At 40.8% G+C, this 19,637-nt stretch overlaps 1 protein-coding gene across 1 annotated transcript in view; it reads right to left on the bottom strand.

The window, feature by feature from the left end:
• SMYD2 (SET and MYND domain containing 2) overlaps window positions 1–19,637 on the bottom strand; it is a 275,842-nt gene that overhangs the window by 53,319 nt on the left and 202,886 nt on the right. Inside the window, exons 8-10 of the mRNA XM_053712488.1 lie at window positions 11,049–11,159; window positions 8,976–9,096; window positions 8,509–8,683 (exon numbers count right to left, since the gene is read on the bottom strand). Coding sequence (XP_053568463.1) covers window positions 8,509–8,683; window positions 8,976–9,096; window positions 11,049–11,159 — 407 coding nt within the window. The remainder of the gene's footprint in view (window positions 1–8,508; window positions 8,684–8,975; window positions 9,097–11,048; window positions 11,160–19,637) is intronic.

Below are 19,637 nucleotides of genomic sequence, written 5' to 3'. Positions count from 1 at the left end.
GGTGCCGGATAAATGGAATCTTCTGGGTTGTATTATTCACTTTCTTTTCTTGTTTAAAAAAAAATATATATATATATATATATATATATATATATATATATAAAGTCTGCACACCCCTGTTAAAATGTTTCTGTGATGTAAAAAAATACAAAGATAAATCATTTCAGAACTTTTTCCACCTTTAATGTGACCTATAAACTGTGCAATTCAATTGAAAAACAAACTGAAATCTTTTAGGTGGAGGGAAGAAAAAAAAAAAAAACCTAAAATAAATGTGGTTGCATAAGTGTGCACACCCTCTTATAACTGGGGATGTAGCTGTGTTCAGAATTAAGCAATCACATTTAAAATCATGTTAAATAGGAGTCAGCATACACCTGCCATCATTTAAAGTGCCTCTGATTAACCCCAAATAAAGTTCAGCTGCTCTAGTTGGTCTTTCCTGAAATTTTCTTAGTCGCATCCCACAGCAAAAGCCATGGTCCACAGAGAGCTTTCAAAGCATCAGAGGGATCTCGTTGTTAAAAGGTATCAGTCAGGAGAAGGGTACAAAAGAATTTCCAAGGCATTAGATATACCATGGAACACAGTGAAGACAGTCATCATCAACAGGAGAAAATATGGCACAACAGTGGCATTACCAAGAACTGGACGTCCCTCCAAAATTGATGAAAAGAGGAAAAGAAAACTGGTCTGGGAGGCTACCAAGAGGCCTACAGCAACATTAAAGGAGCTGCAGGAATATATGGCAAGTACTGGCTGTGTGGTACATGTGACAACAATCTCACGTATTCTTCATATGTCTGGGATATGGGGTAGAGTGGCAAGATGAAAGCCTTTTCTTACAAAGAAAAACATCCAAGTCAGGCTACATTTTGCAAAAACACATCTGAAGTCTCCCAAAAGCATGTGGGAAAAGGTGTTATGGTCTGATGAAACCAAGGTTTAACTTTTTGTCCATAATTCCAAAAGATATGTTTTGCGCAAAAACAACACTGCACATCACCAAAAGAACACCATACCCACAGTGAAGCATGGTGGTGGCAGCATCATGCTTTGGGGCTGTTTTTCTTCAGCTGGGACTGGGGCCTTAGTTAAGCTAGAGAGATTTATGAACAGTTCCAAATACCAGTCAATATTGGCACAAAACCTTCAGGCTTCTGCTAGAAAGCTGAATATGAAGAGGAACTTCATCTTTCAGCGTGACAACCACCCAAAGCATACAAATCAACAAAGGAATGGCTTCAACAGAAGAAGATTAAAGTTTTGGAATGGCCCAGCCAGAGCCCAGACCTGAATCAGATTGAAAATCTGTGGGGTGATCTGAAGAGGGCTGTGCACAGGAGATGCCCTCGCAATCTGACAGATTTGGAATGTTTTTGCAAAGAAGAGAGTGCAAATCTTGCCAAGTCAAAAAGTGCCATGCTGATAGACTCAAACCTTAAAAGACTGAGTGCTGTAATAAAATCAAAAGGTGCTTCAACAAAGTATTAGTTTAAGGGTGTGCACACTTATGCAACCATATTTTTTTTTTCATTTTTGAAAAGCTTTATTGAAATAACTTCAAACATGTACAAGCAGAGAGTCAAACACTCACAATATAAATCTGTTGACATACATCGAAATCTCTATGTTTCAGTTCTTACATGGTTGTGGGATACATTTAAGTAAAGGCACATAGTTCGTGGACAGTGAAAAAATAAACTGGAAGGGCCACAGTACAATAATTGTCAGTATTGATTTCACAAAGAATTATCAATATTAATCTTGCAAGTGCTTAACAAAACATAGAAAAGAAGAAAAGGAAAAGGAAAGAAGGAGAGCAGAGAGGAAGAGGTCAAATACACGGGTTCCTATACAAGATGAAGTAAGGTTCGCTAAGGGGTATTAAACTTATGATTTAGAATTACCCCTGCCGAAGTTGTTTGGCCATCGCAGGCCTCCTGGACAGTTAGCTGCAGGGTCTGGATTCCCATAAGAAGAGGATCTCACAATAGAAATCCAGTTGGTTAATGGAGAAGTAATTATACCTCGCCAATTGTATATTTAAAGAGAGCTGGGCAAGCCATTCATCAGTTGTAGGAGCGGACTCCTGTTTCCATTTCCGAAGAATAACCTGCTTAGCACTATTCAACGCTATGTGGAGAAGGCTAGTATGAGCTTTAGATTGCATTTTAGGAGTGTCATGGAAAAACATAATTTATGCTTACCTGATAAATTTATTTCTCTTGTAGTGTATCCAGTCCACGGATCATCCATTACTTATGGGATATTAACTCCTCCCCAACAGGAAGTGCAAGAGGATTCACCCAGCAGAGCTGCTATATAGCTCCTCCCCTAACTGCCATTGCCAGTCATTCGACCGAAAACATGCAGAGAAAGGAAAACCATAGGGTGCAGTGGTGACTGTAGTTTAATGGAAAAATGACCTGCCTTAAAGTGACAGGGCGGGCCGTGGACTGGATACACTACAAGAGAAATAAATTTATCAGGTAAGCATAAATTATGTTTTCTCTTGTTAAGTGTATCCAGTCCACGGATCATCCATTACTTATGGGATACCAATACCAAAGCTAAAGTACACGGATGACGGGAGGGACAGGCAGGCTCTTTATACGGAAGGAACCACTGCCTGAAGAACCTTTCTCCCAAAAACAGCCTCCGAAGAAGCAAAAGTGTCAAATTTGTAAAATTTGGAAAAAGTATGAAGAGAAGACCAAGTTGCAGCCTTGCAAATCTGTTCAACAGAAGCCTCATTCTTAAAGGCCCAAGTGGAAGCCACAGCTCTAGTAGAATGTGCTGTAATTCTTTCAGGAGGCTGCTGTCCAGCAGTCTCATAGGCTAACCGTATTATGCTACGAAGCCAAAAGGAGAGAGAGGTAGCCGAAGCTTTTTGACCTCTCCTCTGACCAGAATAAACGACAAACAGGGAAGACGTTTGTCGAAAATCCTTAGTTGCCTGTAGATAAAATTTCAGGGCACGGACTACATCTAGATTGTGTAGCAGACGTTCCTTTTTCGAAGAAGGATTAGGACACAAAGATGGAACCACAATCTCTTGATTGATATTCCTGTTAGTGACCACCTTAGGTAGGAACCCAGGTTTAGTACGCAGAACTACCTTGTCTGAATGAAAAATCAGATAAGGAGAATCACAATGTAAGGCAGATAACTCAGAGACTCTTCGAGCCGAGGAAATCGCCATTAAAAACAGAACTTTCCAAGATAACAACTTGATATCAATGGAATGAAGGGGTTCAAACGGAACCCCCTGTAAAACATTAAGAACTAAGTTCAAACTCCATGGTGGAGCAACAGTTTTAAACACAGGCTTGATCCTAGCTAAAGCCTGACAAAAAGCTTGAACGTCCGGAACTTCTGACAGACGTTTGTGTAAAAGAATGGACAGAGCTGAAATCTGTCCCTTTAAGGAACTAGCGGATAAACCCTTTTCTAAACCTTCTTGTAGAAAAGACAATATCCTCGGAATCCTAACCTTACTCCATGAGTAACTCTTGGATTCGCACCAATATAAGTATTTGCGCCATATCTTATGGTAAATCTTTCTGGTAACAGGCTTCCTAGCCTGTATTAAGGTATCAATAACTGACTCAGAAAAACCACGTTTTGATAAAATCAAGCGTTCAATTTCCAAGCAGTCAGCTTCAGAGAAATTAGATTTTGATGTTTGAAGGGACCCTGGATCAGAAGGTCCTGTTTCAGAGGTAGCGACCAAGGTGGACAGGATGACATGTCCACTAGATCTGCATACCAAGTCCTGCGTGGCCATGCAGGCGCTATTAGAATCACTGATGCTCTCTCCTGTTTGATTCTGGCAATCAATCGAGGAAGCATCGGGAAGGGTGGAAACACATAAGCCATCCCGAAGGTCCAAGGTGCTGTCAAAGCATCTATCAAAACCGCTCCCGGATCCCTGGATCTGGACCCGTAACGAGGAAGCTTGGCGTTCTGTCGAGACGCCATGAGATCTATCTCTGGTTTGCCCCAACGTCGAAGTATTTGGGCAAAGACCTCCGGATGAAGTTCCCACTCCCCCGGATGAAAAGTCTGACGACTTAGGAAATCCGCCTCCCAGTTCTCCACTCCCGGGATGTGGATTGCTGACAGGTGGCAAGAGTGAGACTCTGCCCAGCGAATTATCTTTGATACTTCCATCATTGCTAGGGAGCTTCTTGTCCCTCCCTGATGGTTGATGTAAGCTACAGTCGTGATGTTGTCCGACTGAAACCTGATGAACCCCCGAGTTGTTAACTGGGGCCAAGCCAGAAGGGCATTGAGAACTGCTCTCAATTCCAGAATGTTTATTGGTAGGAGACTCTCCTCCTGATTCCATTGTCCCTGAGCCTTCAGAGAATTCCAGACAGCGCCCCAACCTAGTAGGCTGGCGTCTGTTGTTACAATTGTCCAGTCCGGCCTGCTGAATGGCATCCCCCTGGACAGATGTGGCCGAGAAAGCCACCATAGAAGAGAATTTCTGGTCTCTTGATCCAGATTCAGAGTAGGGGACAAGTCTGAGTAATCCCCATTCCACTGACTTAGCATGCACAATTGCAGCGGTCTGAGATGTAGGCGTGCAAAGGGTACTATGTCCATTGCTGCTACCATTAAGCCGATCACCTCCATGCATTGAGCTACTGACGGGTGTTGAATGGAATGAAGGACACGGCATGCATTTTGAAGCTTTGTTAACCTGTCTTCTGTCAGGTAAATCTTCATTTCTACAGAATCTATAAGAGTCCCCAAGAAGGGAACTCTTGTGAGTGGAAAGAGAGAACTCTTCTTTTCGTTCACCTTCCATCCATGCGACCTTAGAAATGCCAGTACTAACTCTGTATGAGACTTGGCAGTTTGAAAGCTTGAAGCTTGTATCAGAATGTCGTCTAGGTACGGAGCTACCGCAATTCCTCGCGGTCTTAGTACCGCCAGAAGAGCACCCAGAACCTTTGTGAAGATTCTCGGAGCCGTAGCCAATCCGAATGGAAGAGCTACAAACTGGTAATGCCTGTCTAGAAAGGCAAACCTTAGATACCGGTAATGATCTTTGTGAATCGGTATGTGAAGGTAAGCATCCTTTAAATCCACTGTGGTCATGTACTGACCATTTTGGATCATGGGTAAAATTGTCCGAATAGTCTCCATTTTGAACGATGGAACTCTTAGGAATTTGTTTAGGATCTTTAAATCCAGGATTGGCCTGAAAGTTCCCTCTTTTTTGGGAACCACAAACAGATTTGAGTAAAACCCTTGTCCCTGTTCCGACCGTGGAACTGGATGGATTACTCCCATTAATAAAAGCTCTTGTACGCAGCGTAGAAACGCCTCTTTCTTTATTTGGTTTGTTGACAACCTTGACAGATGAAATCTCTCTCTTGGGGGAGAGTATTTGAAGTCCAGAAGGTATCCCTGAGATATTATCTCTAGCGCCCAGGGATCCTGGACATCTCTTGCCCAAGCCTGGGCGAAGAAAGTCTGCCCCCCACTAGATCCGTTCCCGGATCGGGGGCCCTCAATTCATGCTGTTTTAGGGGCACCAGCAGGTTTCCTGGCCTGCTTGCCCTTGTTCCAGGACTGGTTAGGTCTCCAGCCTTGTCTGTAGCGAGCAACAGATCCTTCTTGTTTTGGAGCAGAGGAAGTTGATGCTGCTCCTGCTTTGAAATTCCGAAAGGAACGAAAATTAGATTGTCTAGCCTTAGGTTTGGCTCTGTCTTGAGGCAGGGCATGGCCTTTACCTCCTGTAATGTCAGCGATAATTTCTTTCAATCCGGGCCCGAATAAGGTCTGCCCTTTGAAAGGTATATTAAGAAATTTAGACTTAGAAGTAACGTCAGCTGACCAGGATTTTAGCCACAGTGCTCTGCGCGCCTGAATGGCGAATCCGGAATTCTTAGCCGTAAGCTTAGTTAAATGTACTACGGCATCTGAAATAAATGAGTTAGCTAACTTAAGAGCTTTAAGCCTGTGTGTAATCTCATCTAATGGAGCTGATTCAAGTGTCCCTTCCAGAGACTCAAACCAAAATGCTGCTGCAGCCGTGACAGGCGCAATGCATGCAAGGGGTTGCAATATAAAACCTTGTTGAACAAACATTTTCTTAAGGTAACCCTCTAACTTTTTATCCATTGGATCTGAAAAGGCACAGCTATCCTCCACCGGGATAGTGGTATGCTTAGCTAAAGTAGAAACTGCTCCCTCCACCTTAGGGATCGTTTGCCATAAGTCCTGTGTGGTGGTGTCTATTGGAAACATCTTTCTAAATATCGGAGGGGGTGAGAACGGCACACCGGGTCTATCCCACTCCTTAGTAACAATTTCAGTAAGTCTCTTAGGTATAGGAAAAACATTAGTACTCGACGGTACCGCAAAATATTTATCCAACCTACACATTTTTTCTGGTATTGCAACTGTGTTACAATCATTCAGAGCCGCTAACACCTCCCCTAGTAATACACGGAGGTTTTCCAGCTTAAATTTAAAATTTGAAATATCTGAATCCAATCTGTTTGGATCAGAACCGTCAGCCGCAGAATGAAGCTCTCCGTCCTCATGTTCTGCAAGTTGTGACGCAGTATCTGACATGGCCCTAACATTATCAGCGCACTCTGTTCTCACCCCAGAGTGATCACGCTTACCTCTTAGTTCTGGTAATTTAGCCAAAACTTCAGTCATAACAGTAGCCATATCCTGTAATGTGATTTGTAATGGCCGCCCAGATGTACTCGGCGCCACAATATCACGCACCCCCCGAGCGGGAGATGCAGGTACTGACACGTGAGGCGAGTTAGTCGGCATAACTCTCCCCTCGTTGTTTGGTGAAATGTGTTCAATTTGTACAGATTGACTTTTATTTAAAGTAGCATCAATACAGTTAGTACATAAATTTCTATTGGGCTCCACTTTGGCATTAGCACATATAGCACAGATGTCTTCCTCTGAATCAGACATGTTTAACACACTAGCAAATAAACTAGCAACTTGGAAATACTTTTCAAGTAATTTACTATAATATGAAAACGTACTGTGCCTATAAGAAGCACAGAAAGAGTTATGACAGTTGAAAGTTAATAAACTGAAAGGTTATAGCGTCAAATCTTTGTAAAAAACACAATTTTAGCAAAGGCTTGTTCCCATTAGCGAAGGATAACTAACCCTGATAGCAGAAAAAAAAGTTACAGAAATAAACGTTTTTTATCACAGTCAACTACAATCTCACAGCTCTGCTGTGAATGATTACCTCCCTCAAAACAAGTTTTGAAGACCCCTGAGTTCTGTAGAGATGAACCGGATCATGCAGGAAATACAATGAGCTTCTGACTGAATTTTTTGACCTCCCCCTCACACACAACAGTGAGAGAGATCAGTAAACTGTCATAAATTAAATAAAACAACTGCCAAGTGGAAAAAATAATGCCCAAAACATTTTATTCACCCAGTACCTCAGAAAATGAAACGATTTTACATGCCAGCAAAAAACGTTTAACATAAATTAAGTGTTATTAAAGAGCCTGTTGCCAGTCCCTGCAAATTAGGCTAAAGTCTTATGCACACAGTATAATTCCAGTGAAGTGCCATTCCCCAGAATACTGAAGTGTAAAATATACATACATGACAGCCTGATACCAGATGCTGCTACTGCATTTAAGGCTGAGTTTACATTATATCGGTATGGCAGAATTTTCTCATCAATTCCATTGTCAGAAAATAATAAGCTGCTACATACCTCTTTGCAGATTAATCTGCCCGCTGTCCCCTGATCTGAAGTTTACCTCTCCTCAGATGGCCGAGAAACAGCAATATGATCTTAACTACGCCGGCTAAAATCATAGTAAAAACTCAGGAAGATTCTTCTTCAAATTCTACCAGAGAAGGAATAACACACTCCGGTGCTATTATAAAATAACAAACTTTTGATTGAAGGTATAAAACTAAATATAATCACCATAGTCCTCTCACACATCCTATCTAGTCGTTGGGTGCAAGAGAATGACTGGTAATGGCAGTTAGGGGAGGAGCTATATAGCAGCTCTGCTGGGTGAATCCTCTTGCACTTCCTGTTGGGGAGGAGTTAATATCCCATAAGTAATGGATGATCCGTGGACTGGATACACTTAACAAGAGAAAGCAGTACTACTGGATCTAGAGGAATATCGCGTCCTAGGAGTTTACATATTTTATTTTTATATTTTTTCTTCCCCCTACCTAAAAGATTTCAGTTTGTTTTTCAATTGAGTTGTACAGTTTATAGGTCACATTAAAGGTGGAAAAAGTTCTGAAATTATTTATCTTTGTCTCATTTTTTTACATCACAGAAACCTGACATTTTAACAGGGGTGTGTAGACTTTTTATATCCACTGTATAACTATATATATATATATATATATATATATATATATATATATATATATATATATATATATATATATATATAAATAATAATAATAATAATAATAATAATAATAATAATAATCAAAATGCTACAGTATTCTTACCTGTACGGTTTGATTATTTTTTCCCCATATTTGAGAGCTCCTTCCCAGTCTTGTGTGTAAAGGCAGACACCCATGGCTTGGTACATCATATGTAACATGTAAACATTGCTCTCCTCAAAAATTGTTCCCATCTTATCCATACTGAGTTCACAGATCTCCAACAGCTCACTAGGAGGTGACCGAGTCAAGGAAGACTAAACCGATATACAGGCTACATAGAAGACAAATATGCACTGTTCCAATCACACAATATAACACACTGACATATAATTCAGAGAAAATTCCTAGTGTATTAAATAATTTTCTTAAAGCCAATGCTTACAGTGGCCGACATAAGATAGGCTAAAAAAACAATACATGTATAGGCTAGATATAATGTTTGTGTATTAAAGGTGCAGGAAAATGCAAATTTTTGTGATATTTTTTACAAAGCAATGAGCAGAAACATAATTAAAAAAAAAGGATATTTTTGTAATGCTTCGCCCTACGAAATTCTTCAACAACATTGCGAGCATATTTGATCATATCTCGTACAGCATGGGGACTGGGCGCATCGCTCAGTTTGCGTATCTCCATTTTTGCTGCATCCTGAAAAGGAGGTAGAATTCAATTTGAAAAAGATTGATGGTACAAATTAGTTTATTACATCACCAAAAAGTGTGATTTTAACATTTTCTGGCAATAGAAACATCCAGCAATTTATTTTACAGTTTTAAAACAACTATGAAGTGTTTTGCAAAGTTTCAAATTTCAGTACTATTCCAAAACTTTACAAATCACATGGAACCCAGGTTTTGAAATTAATGCATTGTGTATAAACTCCAGTAATATTTTTCATTAAAGGGCCATAATACCCAAATGTTTTAACACTTGAAAGTGATGCAGCATAAATGTAAAAAGCTGGCTAGAAAATATCACCTGAACATCTCTATGTAAAAAAGAAAGATATTTTACCTCAAAAGTTCCTCAGTAGCCACATCCCATTGTAAAGGACTTCTAAGCAGCAAATCAGTATGTCTGTCCTGGGACAGCTAAGGGGTTGAGCCTCGTCCACTCATCACATTTCCCTATTCAGTCTAAAGGAAGTTTACTATGAAATCTCATGAGAGTTAAGTCAAATCTCATGAGATCACAGTAAGAGACTTCATGACCTCAGCACTGTTGATGCTGATTGGCTGCAGTTCATTACTTCATTTTTATTTATTTTTTTTACCTGTAGCTGGGCAGCAGCTGAAGTATAACTTTTTACACAGAACTTACTCTGCTGAGCTGAGGAGATTGTGAGGTAAAATATCTTCCATTTTTACATAGAGATGCTCAGGTGATATTTTCCTGTCAGCTTTTTACAGTTATAATGCATCAGTTTCAAGTGATTTAGCATATGAGTATTATGTCCCTTTAACGAAATTTTACAGTGAATTTTTGCAATTCATTAGTTCAACATTTTACCTTTTGAAAACCCATTTTGGCCTGATTCAAATGGCATATCTTGCCTGCAAGCATGGCTTTTTTTCTTCAATGTTATAACTCTTGTGCATGCTCAGTTCACATTTTAATAAATATGATCACTTACTGCTAATTTTAAATCTTTAAAATTTAGCTCAAAACACATTTAAACTATGAAGTATAATATTTGCTAAGTGAATGTTTGTGATTGTAATTAAGCATTTGGGCTTTTACTAAATATTAACTATAAAAGCTAAACAATATGACATTGTTTAAAGCAGATTTCATTCATCTAGATTATTTATTAAAGCATGCAATCAAATGCAATAGGCAGTCACCAACAATAAACACCCAAGTTGAATATGACATTTTAATATGGCAAATTCTAATGGATAGGAATGGGGACCAGTGTTGGATAAGGGGCATTTAATATCCAGAAATAAATATTATTTTTCTGGCTTGCTGGTTTTTAGAATTTCTTCAGCACTTTAATCTAATATTTTACAAATCAGCCCATAAAAATAAATCAGATTACCTGTAAACAAAGTCTATGATCAGTGGCGTAACTAGACCTCACTGGGCCCCAGAGTACAGGAAGTGGCCCCCATTTCAATAGCGTCCTTTCTGTCTGTTTGCCACATTGTAACAAGAGAAGCTGCTCTTTGACTGAATCATCTTTTCTACTTTACCAGTCCGTGCCGGAGAATATGCACTTCCTTAGCCTTCTTGAACATATATATTGTTCAACACTGTGGTGGCCATCTTGGAAATGTTGCCACATTTGTAAAAGCAAATCCATACACTTTCCATATACTCCAAGCCATATTTTGCAGGATGGGGAAGCACACAGAGGTGCCATCCATGATAGAGTTGAAGCCCAGGCAGCCCTTTAGCTACACAACTACTGACTGTAAGGCAAGATGGACCCCTAGATGTGTTGGGCCCGGACTCAGCTGAGACCTCTGTAGTTATGACCATGTCTTTATTATATATACTCTATAAATTATGGGATATGAATGCCCATAGGTTATCAGATAGCAACTATTATAAAAAGTATAGCACAAGAAAGATAAAGGGGAAATTTACTTCCCTACCTTTTGCTTTGTCGAACACTCCTTACAATCGCATGTGAAAAAATAGGAATCTTTAAGTCTGTCATTGCGATCTTCTGTGGGATACAACAAATCGATGTAACTTGTGAAAACCTGAAAAAGAAAAAAAAGAAAACTGTTAGATGCTATTCTAAAACTTAAATTAAAACATAATTTATGCTTACCTGATAAATTCCTTTCTCCTGTAGTGTAGTCAGTCCACGGGTCATCCATTACTTATGGAATATATCTCTTCCTAACAGGAAACTGCAAGAGAATCACCCAGAAGAGCTGCTATATAGCTCCTCCCCTCACATATCATATTCAGTCATTCGACCAAAGCAGACGAGAAAGGAGGGACCATAGGGTGCAGTGGTGACTGGAGTTTAATTAAAATTTAGACCTGCCGTAAAAACAGGGCGGGCCGTGGACTGACTACACTACAGGAGAAAGGAATTTATCAGGTAAGCATAAATTATGTTTTCTCCTGTTAAGTGTAGTCAGTCCATGGGTCATCCATTACTTATGGAATACCAATACCAAAGCTAAAGTACACGGATGAAGGGAGGGACAAGGTAGGAACATTAAACAGAAGGAACCACTGCCTGAAGTACCTTTCTCCCAAAAATAGCCTCCGAAGAAGCAAAAGTGTCAAATTTGTAAAATTTTGAAAAAGTGTGAAGCGAAGACCAAGTCGCAGCCTTGCAAATCTGTTCAACAGAGGCCTCATTTTTAAAGGCCCAGGTGGAAGCCACAGCTCTAGTAGAATGAGCTGTAATCCTTTCAGGAGGCTGCTGTCCAGCAGTCTCATAGGCTAAGCGTATTATGCTACGAAGCCAAAAGGAGAGAGAGGTAGCCGAAGCCCTTTGACCTCTTCTCTGTCCAGAGTAAACGACAAACAGGGATGAAGTTTGACGAAAATCTTTAGTTGCCTGCAAATAGAATTTCAGAGCACGGACTACGTCCAGATTATGCAAAAGTCGTTCCTTCTTTGAAGAAGGGTTAGGACACAATGATGGAACAACAATCTCTTGATTGATATTCCTGTTAGTAACTACCTTAGGTAAGAACCCAGGTTTAGTACGCAGGACTACCTTGTCTGAATGAAAAATCAGATAAGGAGAATCACAATGTAAGGCAGATAACTCAGAGACTCTTCGAGCCGAGGAAATAGCCATCAAAAACAGAACTTTCCAAGATAACAGCTTGATATCAATGGAATGAAGGGGTTCAAATGGAACGCCTTGAAGAACATTAAGAACTAAGTTTAAGCTCCACGGCGGAGCAACAGTCTTAAACACAGGCTTAATCCTAGTTAAAGCCTGACAGAAAGCCTGAACGTCTGGAACTTCAGCCAGACGTTTGTGTAGAAGAATAGACAGAGCAGAAATCTGTCCCTTTAACGAACTAGCAGATAAGCCCTTTTCTAAACCCTCTTGTAGAAAGGACAATATCCTAGGAATCCTAACCTTACTCCATGAGTAACTCTTGGATTCGCACCAATACAAATATTTACGCCATATCTTATGGTAAATTTTTCTGGTAACAGGCTTCCTAGCCTGTATTAAGGTATCAATAACCGACTCCGAGAAGCCACGCTTTGATAGAATCAAGCGTTCAATCTCCATGCAGTCAGCCTCAGAGAAATTAGATTTGGATGGTTGAAAGGACGCTGAATTAGAAGGTCCTGTCTCAGAGGTAGAGACCACGGTGGACAGGACGACATGTCCACTAGGTCTGCATACCAAGTCCTGCGTGGCCACGCAGGCGCTATCAGAATCACCGAAGCTCTCTCCTGTTTGATCTTGGCAATCAAACGAGGAAGCATCGGGAATAGTGGAAACACATAAGCCATGTTGAAGATCCAAGGGGCTGTCAGAGCATCTATCAGCACCGCTCCCGGGTCCCTGGACCTGGATCCGTTATAAGGAAGCTTGGCGTTCTGACGAGACGCCATGAGATCCAGATCTGGTTTGCCCCAACGTTGAATCAGTTGAGCAAAGACCTCCGGATGAAGTTCCCACTCCCCCGGATGAAAAGTCTGGCGACTTAGAAAATCCGCCTCCCAGTTCTCCACGCCTGGGATGTAGATCGCTGACAGGTGGCAAGAGTGAGACTCTGCCCAGCGATTATCTTTGAGACTTCCAACATCGCTAGGGAACTTCTGGTTCCCCCTTGATGGTTGATGTAAGCCACAGTCGTGATGTTGTCCGACTGAAATCTGATGAACCTCAGAGTTGCTAACTGAGGCCAAGCTAGGAGAGCATTGAATATTGCTCTTAATTCCAGAATATTTATTGGGAGGAGTTTTTCCTCCTGAGTCCATAATCCATGAGCTTTCAGGGAATTCCAGACTGCGCCCCAGCCTAGAAGGCTGGCGTCTGTTGTTACAATCGTCCAATCTGGCCTGCGAAAGGTCATCCCCTTGGACAGATGTGGCCGAGAAAGCCACCATAGAAGAGAATCTCTGATCTCTTGATCCAGATTTAGAAGAGGGGACAAATCTGAGTAATCCCCGTTCCACTGACTTAGCATGCACAATTGCAGCGGTCTGAGATGCAGGCGCGCAAATGGTACTATGTCCATTGCCGCTACCATTAAGCCGATTACTTCCATGCACTGAGCTACTGACGGGTGTGGAATGGAGTGAAGGACACGGCAAGCATTTAGAAGTTTTAATAACCTGGCCTCTGTCAGGTAAATTTTCATCTCTACAGAATCTATAAGAGTCCCTAGAAAGGGAACTCTTGTAAGTGGTAATAGAGAACTCTTTTCCACGTTCACCTTCCACCCATGCGACCTCAGAAATGCCAGAACTATCTCTGTATGAGACTTGGCAGTTTGAAAACTTGACGCTTGTATCAGAATGTCGTCTAGGTACGGAGTCACCGCTATGCCTCGCGGTCTTAGTACCGCCAGAAGTGAGCCTAGAATTTTTGTAAAGATTCTTGGAGCCGTAGCTAATCCGAAGGGAAGAGCTACAAACTGGTAATGCCTGTCTAGGAAGGCAAATCTTAGATACCGGTAATGATCCTTGTGAATCGGTATGTGAAGGTAGGCATCCTTTAAGTCCACTGTGGTCATGTACTGACCCTCTTGGATCATGGGAAGGATGGTTCGAATAGTTTCCATTTTGAATGATGGAACTCTTAGAAATTTGTTTAGGATTTTTAAGTCCAAGATTGGTCTGAAGGTTCCCTCTTTCTTGGGAACCACAAATAGATTTGAATAGAATCCCTGCCCGTGTTCCGTCCGCGGAACTGGGTGGATTACCCCCATTAGTAAGAGGTCTTGTACACAGCGTAGAAACGCCTCTTTCTTTGTTTGGTTTGCTGATAACCTTGAAAGATGAAATCTCCCCCGTGGAGGAGAAGTTTTGAAGTCCAGGAGATATCCCTGAGATATGATCTCCAACGCCCAGGGATCCTGGACATCTCTTGCCCAAGCCTGGGCGAAGAGAGAAAGTCTGCCCCCCACTAGATCCGTTTCCGGATAGGGGGCCCTCTCTTCATGCTGTCTTGGGGGCAGCAGCAGGTTTCTTGGCCTGCTTGCCCCTGTTCCAGGACTGGTTAACTTTCCAGCCCTGCCTGTAACAAGCAACAGCTCCTTCCTGTTTTGGAGCGGAGGAAGTTGATGCTGCTCCTGCCTTGAAGTTACGAAAGGCACGAAAATTAGACTGTTTGGCCTTTGATCTGGCCCTGTCCTGAGGTAGAGCATGGCCCTTACCTCCCGTAATGTCAGCAATAATTTCTTTCAAGCCGGGCCCGAATAAGGTCTGCCCTTTGAAAGGAATATTAAGCAATTTAGATTTAGAAGTCACGTCAGCTGACCAGGATTTAAGCCATAGCGCTCTGCGCGCTTGGATGGCGAATCCGGAGTTCTTAGCCGTAAGCTTGGTTAAATGCACAACGGCATCAGAAACAAATGCGTTAGCTAGCTTAAGTGATTTAAGCTTGTTCATTATTTCATCCAATGGAGCTGAGCGAATGGCCTCTTCCAGAGACTCAAACCAGAATGCTGCCGCAGCAGTGACAGGCGCAATGCATGCACGGGGCTGTAAAATAAAACCTTGTTAAACAAACATTTTCTTAAGGTAACCCTCTAATTTTTTATCCATTGGATCTGAAAAGGCACAACTATCCTCCACCGGGATAGTGGTACGCTTAGCTAAAGTAGAAACTGCTCCCTCCACCTTAGGGACCGTCTGCCATAAGTCTCGTGTGGTGGCGTCAATAGGAAACATTTTCCTAAATATGGGAGGAGGGGTAAAAGGCACGCCAGGTCTATCCCACTCCTTGCTAATAATCTCTGTAAGCCTTTTTGGTATAGGAAATACGTCAGAACACACCGGTACCGCATAGTATCTATCCAACCTACATAATTTCTCTGGAATTGCAACCGTGTTACAATCATTCAGAGCCGCTAATACCTCCCCTAGCAATGTGCGGAGGTTCTCTAGCTTAAATTTAAAATTGGAAATCTCTGAATCCAGTCTCCCTGGATCAGATCCGTCACCCACAGAATGAAGCTCTCCGTCTTCACGTTCTGCAAACTGTGACGCAGTATCTGACATGGCTCTCATCTCATCCGCGCGCTCTGTCCTTAACCCAGAGCTATCGCGCTTGCCTCTTAATTCTGGCAATTTAGATAATACTTCTGTCATAACAGTAGCCATGTCTTGCAATGTGATTTGTAAGGGCCTCCCTGATGTACTTGGCGCCACAAAATCACGCACCTCCTGAGCGGGAGGCGAAGGTACTGACACGTGAGGAGAGTTAGTCGGCATAACTTCCCCCTCGTTGTCTGGTGATAATTTCTTTACATGTAAAGATTGACTTTTATTTAAAGTAGCATCAATGCAATTAGTACACAAATTTCTATTGGGCTCCACATTGGTCTTTAAACATAGTGAACAAAGAGATTCATCTGAGTCAGACATGTTTAAACAAACTAGCAATGAGACTAGCAAACTTGGAAATACTTTTCAAAATAAATTTACAAGCAATATAAAAAGCGCTACTGTGCCTTTAAGAAGCACAAAAAAACTGACACAGTTGAAATAACAATGACCAAAATAGTTATAGCAACCAAATTTTCACAGTAAATGTATTAAGTTAGCAAAGGATTGCACCCACCAGCAAATGGATGATTAACCCCTTAATACCCAAAAACGGATAACAATTATAAAATTAACGTTTTTATCACAGTCAAACACACTGTCACAGATCTGCTGTGACTGATTACCTCCCTCAAAATGGATTTTGAAGACCCCTGAGCTCTCTAGAGACGATCTGGACCATGGAGGATGAAGTAGACAGATTGTGACTGAATTTTTACTGCGCAAAAAAGCGCTAAAATAGGCCCCTCCCACTCATATTACAACAGTGGGGAAGCTCAGAAACTGTTTCTATGCAGAAAACAAAAATGGCCATGTGGTAAAAATCATGCCCCAATAAGTTTTATCACCAAGTACCTCACAAAAAACGATTAACATGCCAGTAAACGTTTTAAACATACATTTGAAAACTATGTATTATTATTAATAAGCCTGCTACCAGTCGCTTTTACTGCAGTTAAGGCTCATACATTATTTCAGTATTAACAGTATTTTCAGAGTCAATTCCATTCCTTAGAAAAATACATTCAGTGTATACACACACACACACACACACACATCAGCCTGATACCAGTCGCTATCACTGCATTTAAGGCTGAACTTACTTTACAATGGTATCAGCAGTATTTTCTCAGTCAATTCCATTCCTCAGAAAATAATTTACTGCACATACCTCATTTGTTGCAGGGGGGCCCTGCATGCTATTCCCCTTCTCTGAAGTTACCTCACTTTTCCTCAGATGAGAACAGCCAGTGGATCTTAGTTACGTCTGCTAAGATCATAGAAATACACAGGCAGATTCTTCTTCTAATGCTGCCTGAGAATAAACAGCACACTCCGGTGCCATTTAAAATAACAAACTTTTGATTGTAGAAATAAACTAAGTTAAAAAACACCACAGATCTCTCACAGTGTCCTTTTAGTTAGGCTGCAAGAGAATGACTGAATATGATATGTGAGGGGAGGAGCTATATAGCAGCTCTGCTGGGTGATTCTCTTGCAGTTTCCTGTTAGGAAGAGATATATTCCATAAGTAATGGATGACCCGTGGACTGACTACACTTAACAGGAGAAATAACTTTTTGCCATTCAACAGGACGCTTTTAAAAAGCATGACGCTTTGCGAGGTCTTAATTATCTAATTAAGAAGAAATGCAAATAGATACATTCTGCATGCCCTCCAGATGTTTCAAAACTACATTTCCCATAATGCTCAGGCACTCTGAAGTCCAGTCGAGCATCATGGGAAATGTAGTTCTGAAACATCTGGAGTGCCATGGTTCGCCATTACTGCTTATGAGTATAATTTTAAAAAAGAATTTAAAAGCTAAAAGGAAACTTTGGTTGCAGGAGTAAAATAATCATCTTTTGACAAACAATGCATGTATACACACTAGTGTGTTAATGAACGTCTGGGAATGTCACAGTTATGGCTTTGTTACCCATTATCAGCCTACTATATAAAAAAGCAAACCAATCACCAGAATATATATGCATCAATAGTAGTATATATGTAATAGGTATATATGGATTAAATTCCTTGATGTCAAAATGACACCTTACTATCAAGGGGCGATTTTAATGATAGATTAAGTGTTTAAATGCACCACTGTGTCAAATTATTTCTCTATGGAAAATTAAAGGACCATTAAAAAGGGAAAGTCTAGTCAAAATTAAACTTTTATGATTCAGACTTTTATCATCAAATTTGCTTTGTCCTCTTGGTATTCTTAGTTGAAAATTAAACCTAGGTAGGGTCATATGCTAATTTCTAAGACCTTAAAGACTGCATCTAATCTGAATGCATTGGACAGTTTATCACAGCTAGAGGGTCTTAGTTCATGTGTGCCATATAGATGGCATTGTGCTCACACCTGTTGAGTTATTTATGAGAGAACACTGATTGGCTAAAATGCAAGTCTGTCAAAAGAACTGAAATAAGGGGCAGTCTGCAGAGGTTTAGATACAAGGTAATCACAGAGGTAAAAAGTATATTAATATAACCGTGTTGGTGATGCAAAAATAGGGACTGGGTAATAAAAGAGATTATCTATCTTTTTAAACCATAAATATTCTGGTGTAGACTGTCACTTTAACCCCTTAATGACCGAGGACGTGCCAGGCATGTCCTATAAAAAGTGTCAGTTAATGATCAAGGACGTGCCTGGCACATCCTCTGGGATTTCAAGTGCTGGAAGCGATCGTGATCGCTTCCATCCGCTTTCAGGGTATTGCAGTGATGCAAAAAAGAAAACAGGTTATAAAATATAATCATATTTTAGACAATTGTAGGGGTATTGTCTTTTAAGGGGGTGTTTGGTATCTGTTTGTCCTAGCGCACCTTAATATATTTGTATTCACTATTGCAGTGATGCCTCAATATTGAGGCATCGTGCAATATCCTTTTTAAGCACACCGATGCAGAGAGGGCCACAGATTGTTGGAGGGTGGGAGGGATACGAGGTAGGCGGGTGGAAGGCCCATCACTGGAGCAGTTCCTGGCTCATGTGTGCGGCAGATGTCATGTGTGCGGCAAAAATCCGGAGGGAGGGGGGATTAACTGTTGGGAAAGGGATAGGGGAGGGGGGGGGGGGAGTGTATTGAGGTGGGGCAGCTACACTACAGAAAAAAATTGATTTAGCCCAAAAATAAATGCTTAAAATTGAGCAAACTGGGTACCCAAGATGGCGGCAAATAGGTAGAGGGGGAGGGTTAGAGAGATGTCTGGGGGGAGGGGATCAGGGAGGTTGGGGGGCTAAGGGGAGATCCAACACTGCAGCATATAATATATATATATATATATATATATATATATATAAAAATAAAGCCTAGTGTTAGGTTTTTTAAGGGTGGGTTTTATTTTTTAGATTAGGGTTTGGGCTGCAATAGAGCTAACTGCCATTTTAAGGGCAATGCCCATCAAAATGTCCATTTCAGGGCAATGGGGAGCTTAGGTTTTTTTAGATAGTATTTTATTTAGGGGGTTGGTTGTATTTTTTTTTACAGGTAAAAGAGCTGATTACTTTGGGGCAATGCCCCGCAAAAGGCCCTTTTAAGGGCTATTGGTAGTTTAGTTTATTATTATTATTATTATACTTTATTTATGAAGCGCCATCATATTCTGCAGCGCTATCCATGGATACAGATCATTTAAATAAAACAATAGTATAAAACTTCTAAGACTAAGAGACTGGACAGAATTTACAAACACATACAGGAGGAATCGAGGGTCCTATTCCTGTGGGAACTTACAATCTAGAAGGTTAGGGTTTTTTTTGTTTTTTTTTGGGGGGGGGGTTATTTTAATAGGGCTATTAGATTAGGTGTAATTAGTTTAAATATCTGTAATTTGTTTATTATTTTCTGTAATTTAGTGTTTGTTTGTTTTTTGTACTTTAGCTAATATAATTTAATTTAGGTAATTGTATTTAATTTAGTTAATTTATTTAATTATAGTGTAGTGTCCGTGTAACTTA

Source organism: Bombina bombina, chromosome 4, assembly GCF_027579735.1.
Source record: "Bombina bombina isolate aBomBom1 chromosome 4, aBomBom1.pri, whole genome shotgun sequence".
NCBI classification, from domain to species: Eukaryota; Metazoa; Chordata; class Amphibia; order Anura; family Bombinatoridae; genus Bombina; species Bombina bombina.
The sequence above is the reverse complement of the archived record's forward strand: the minus strand, read 5'-3'. Positions and strand labels throughout refer to the sequence as shown.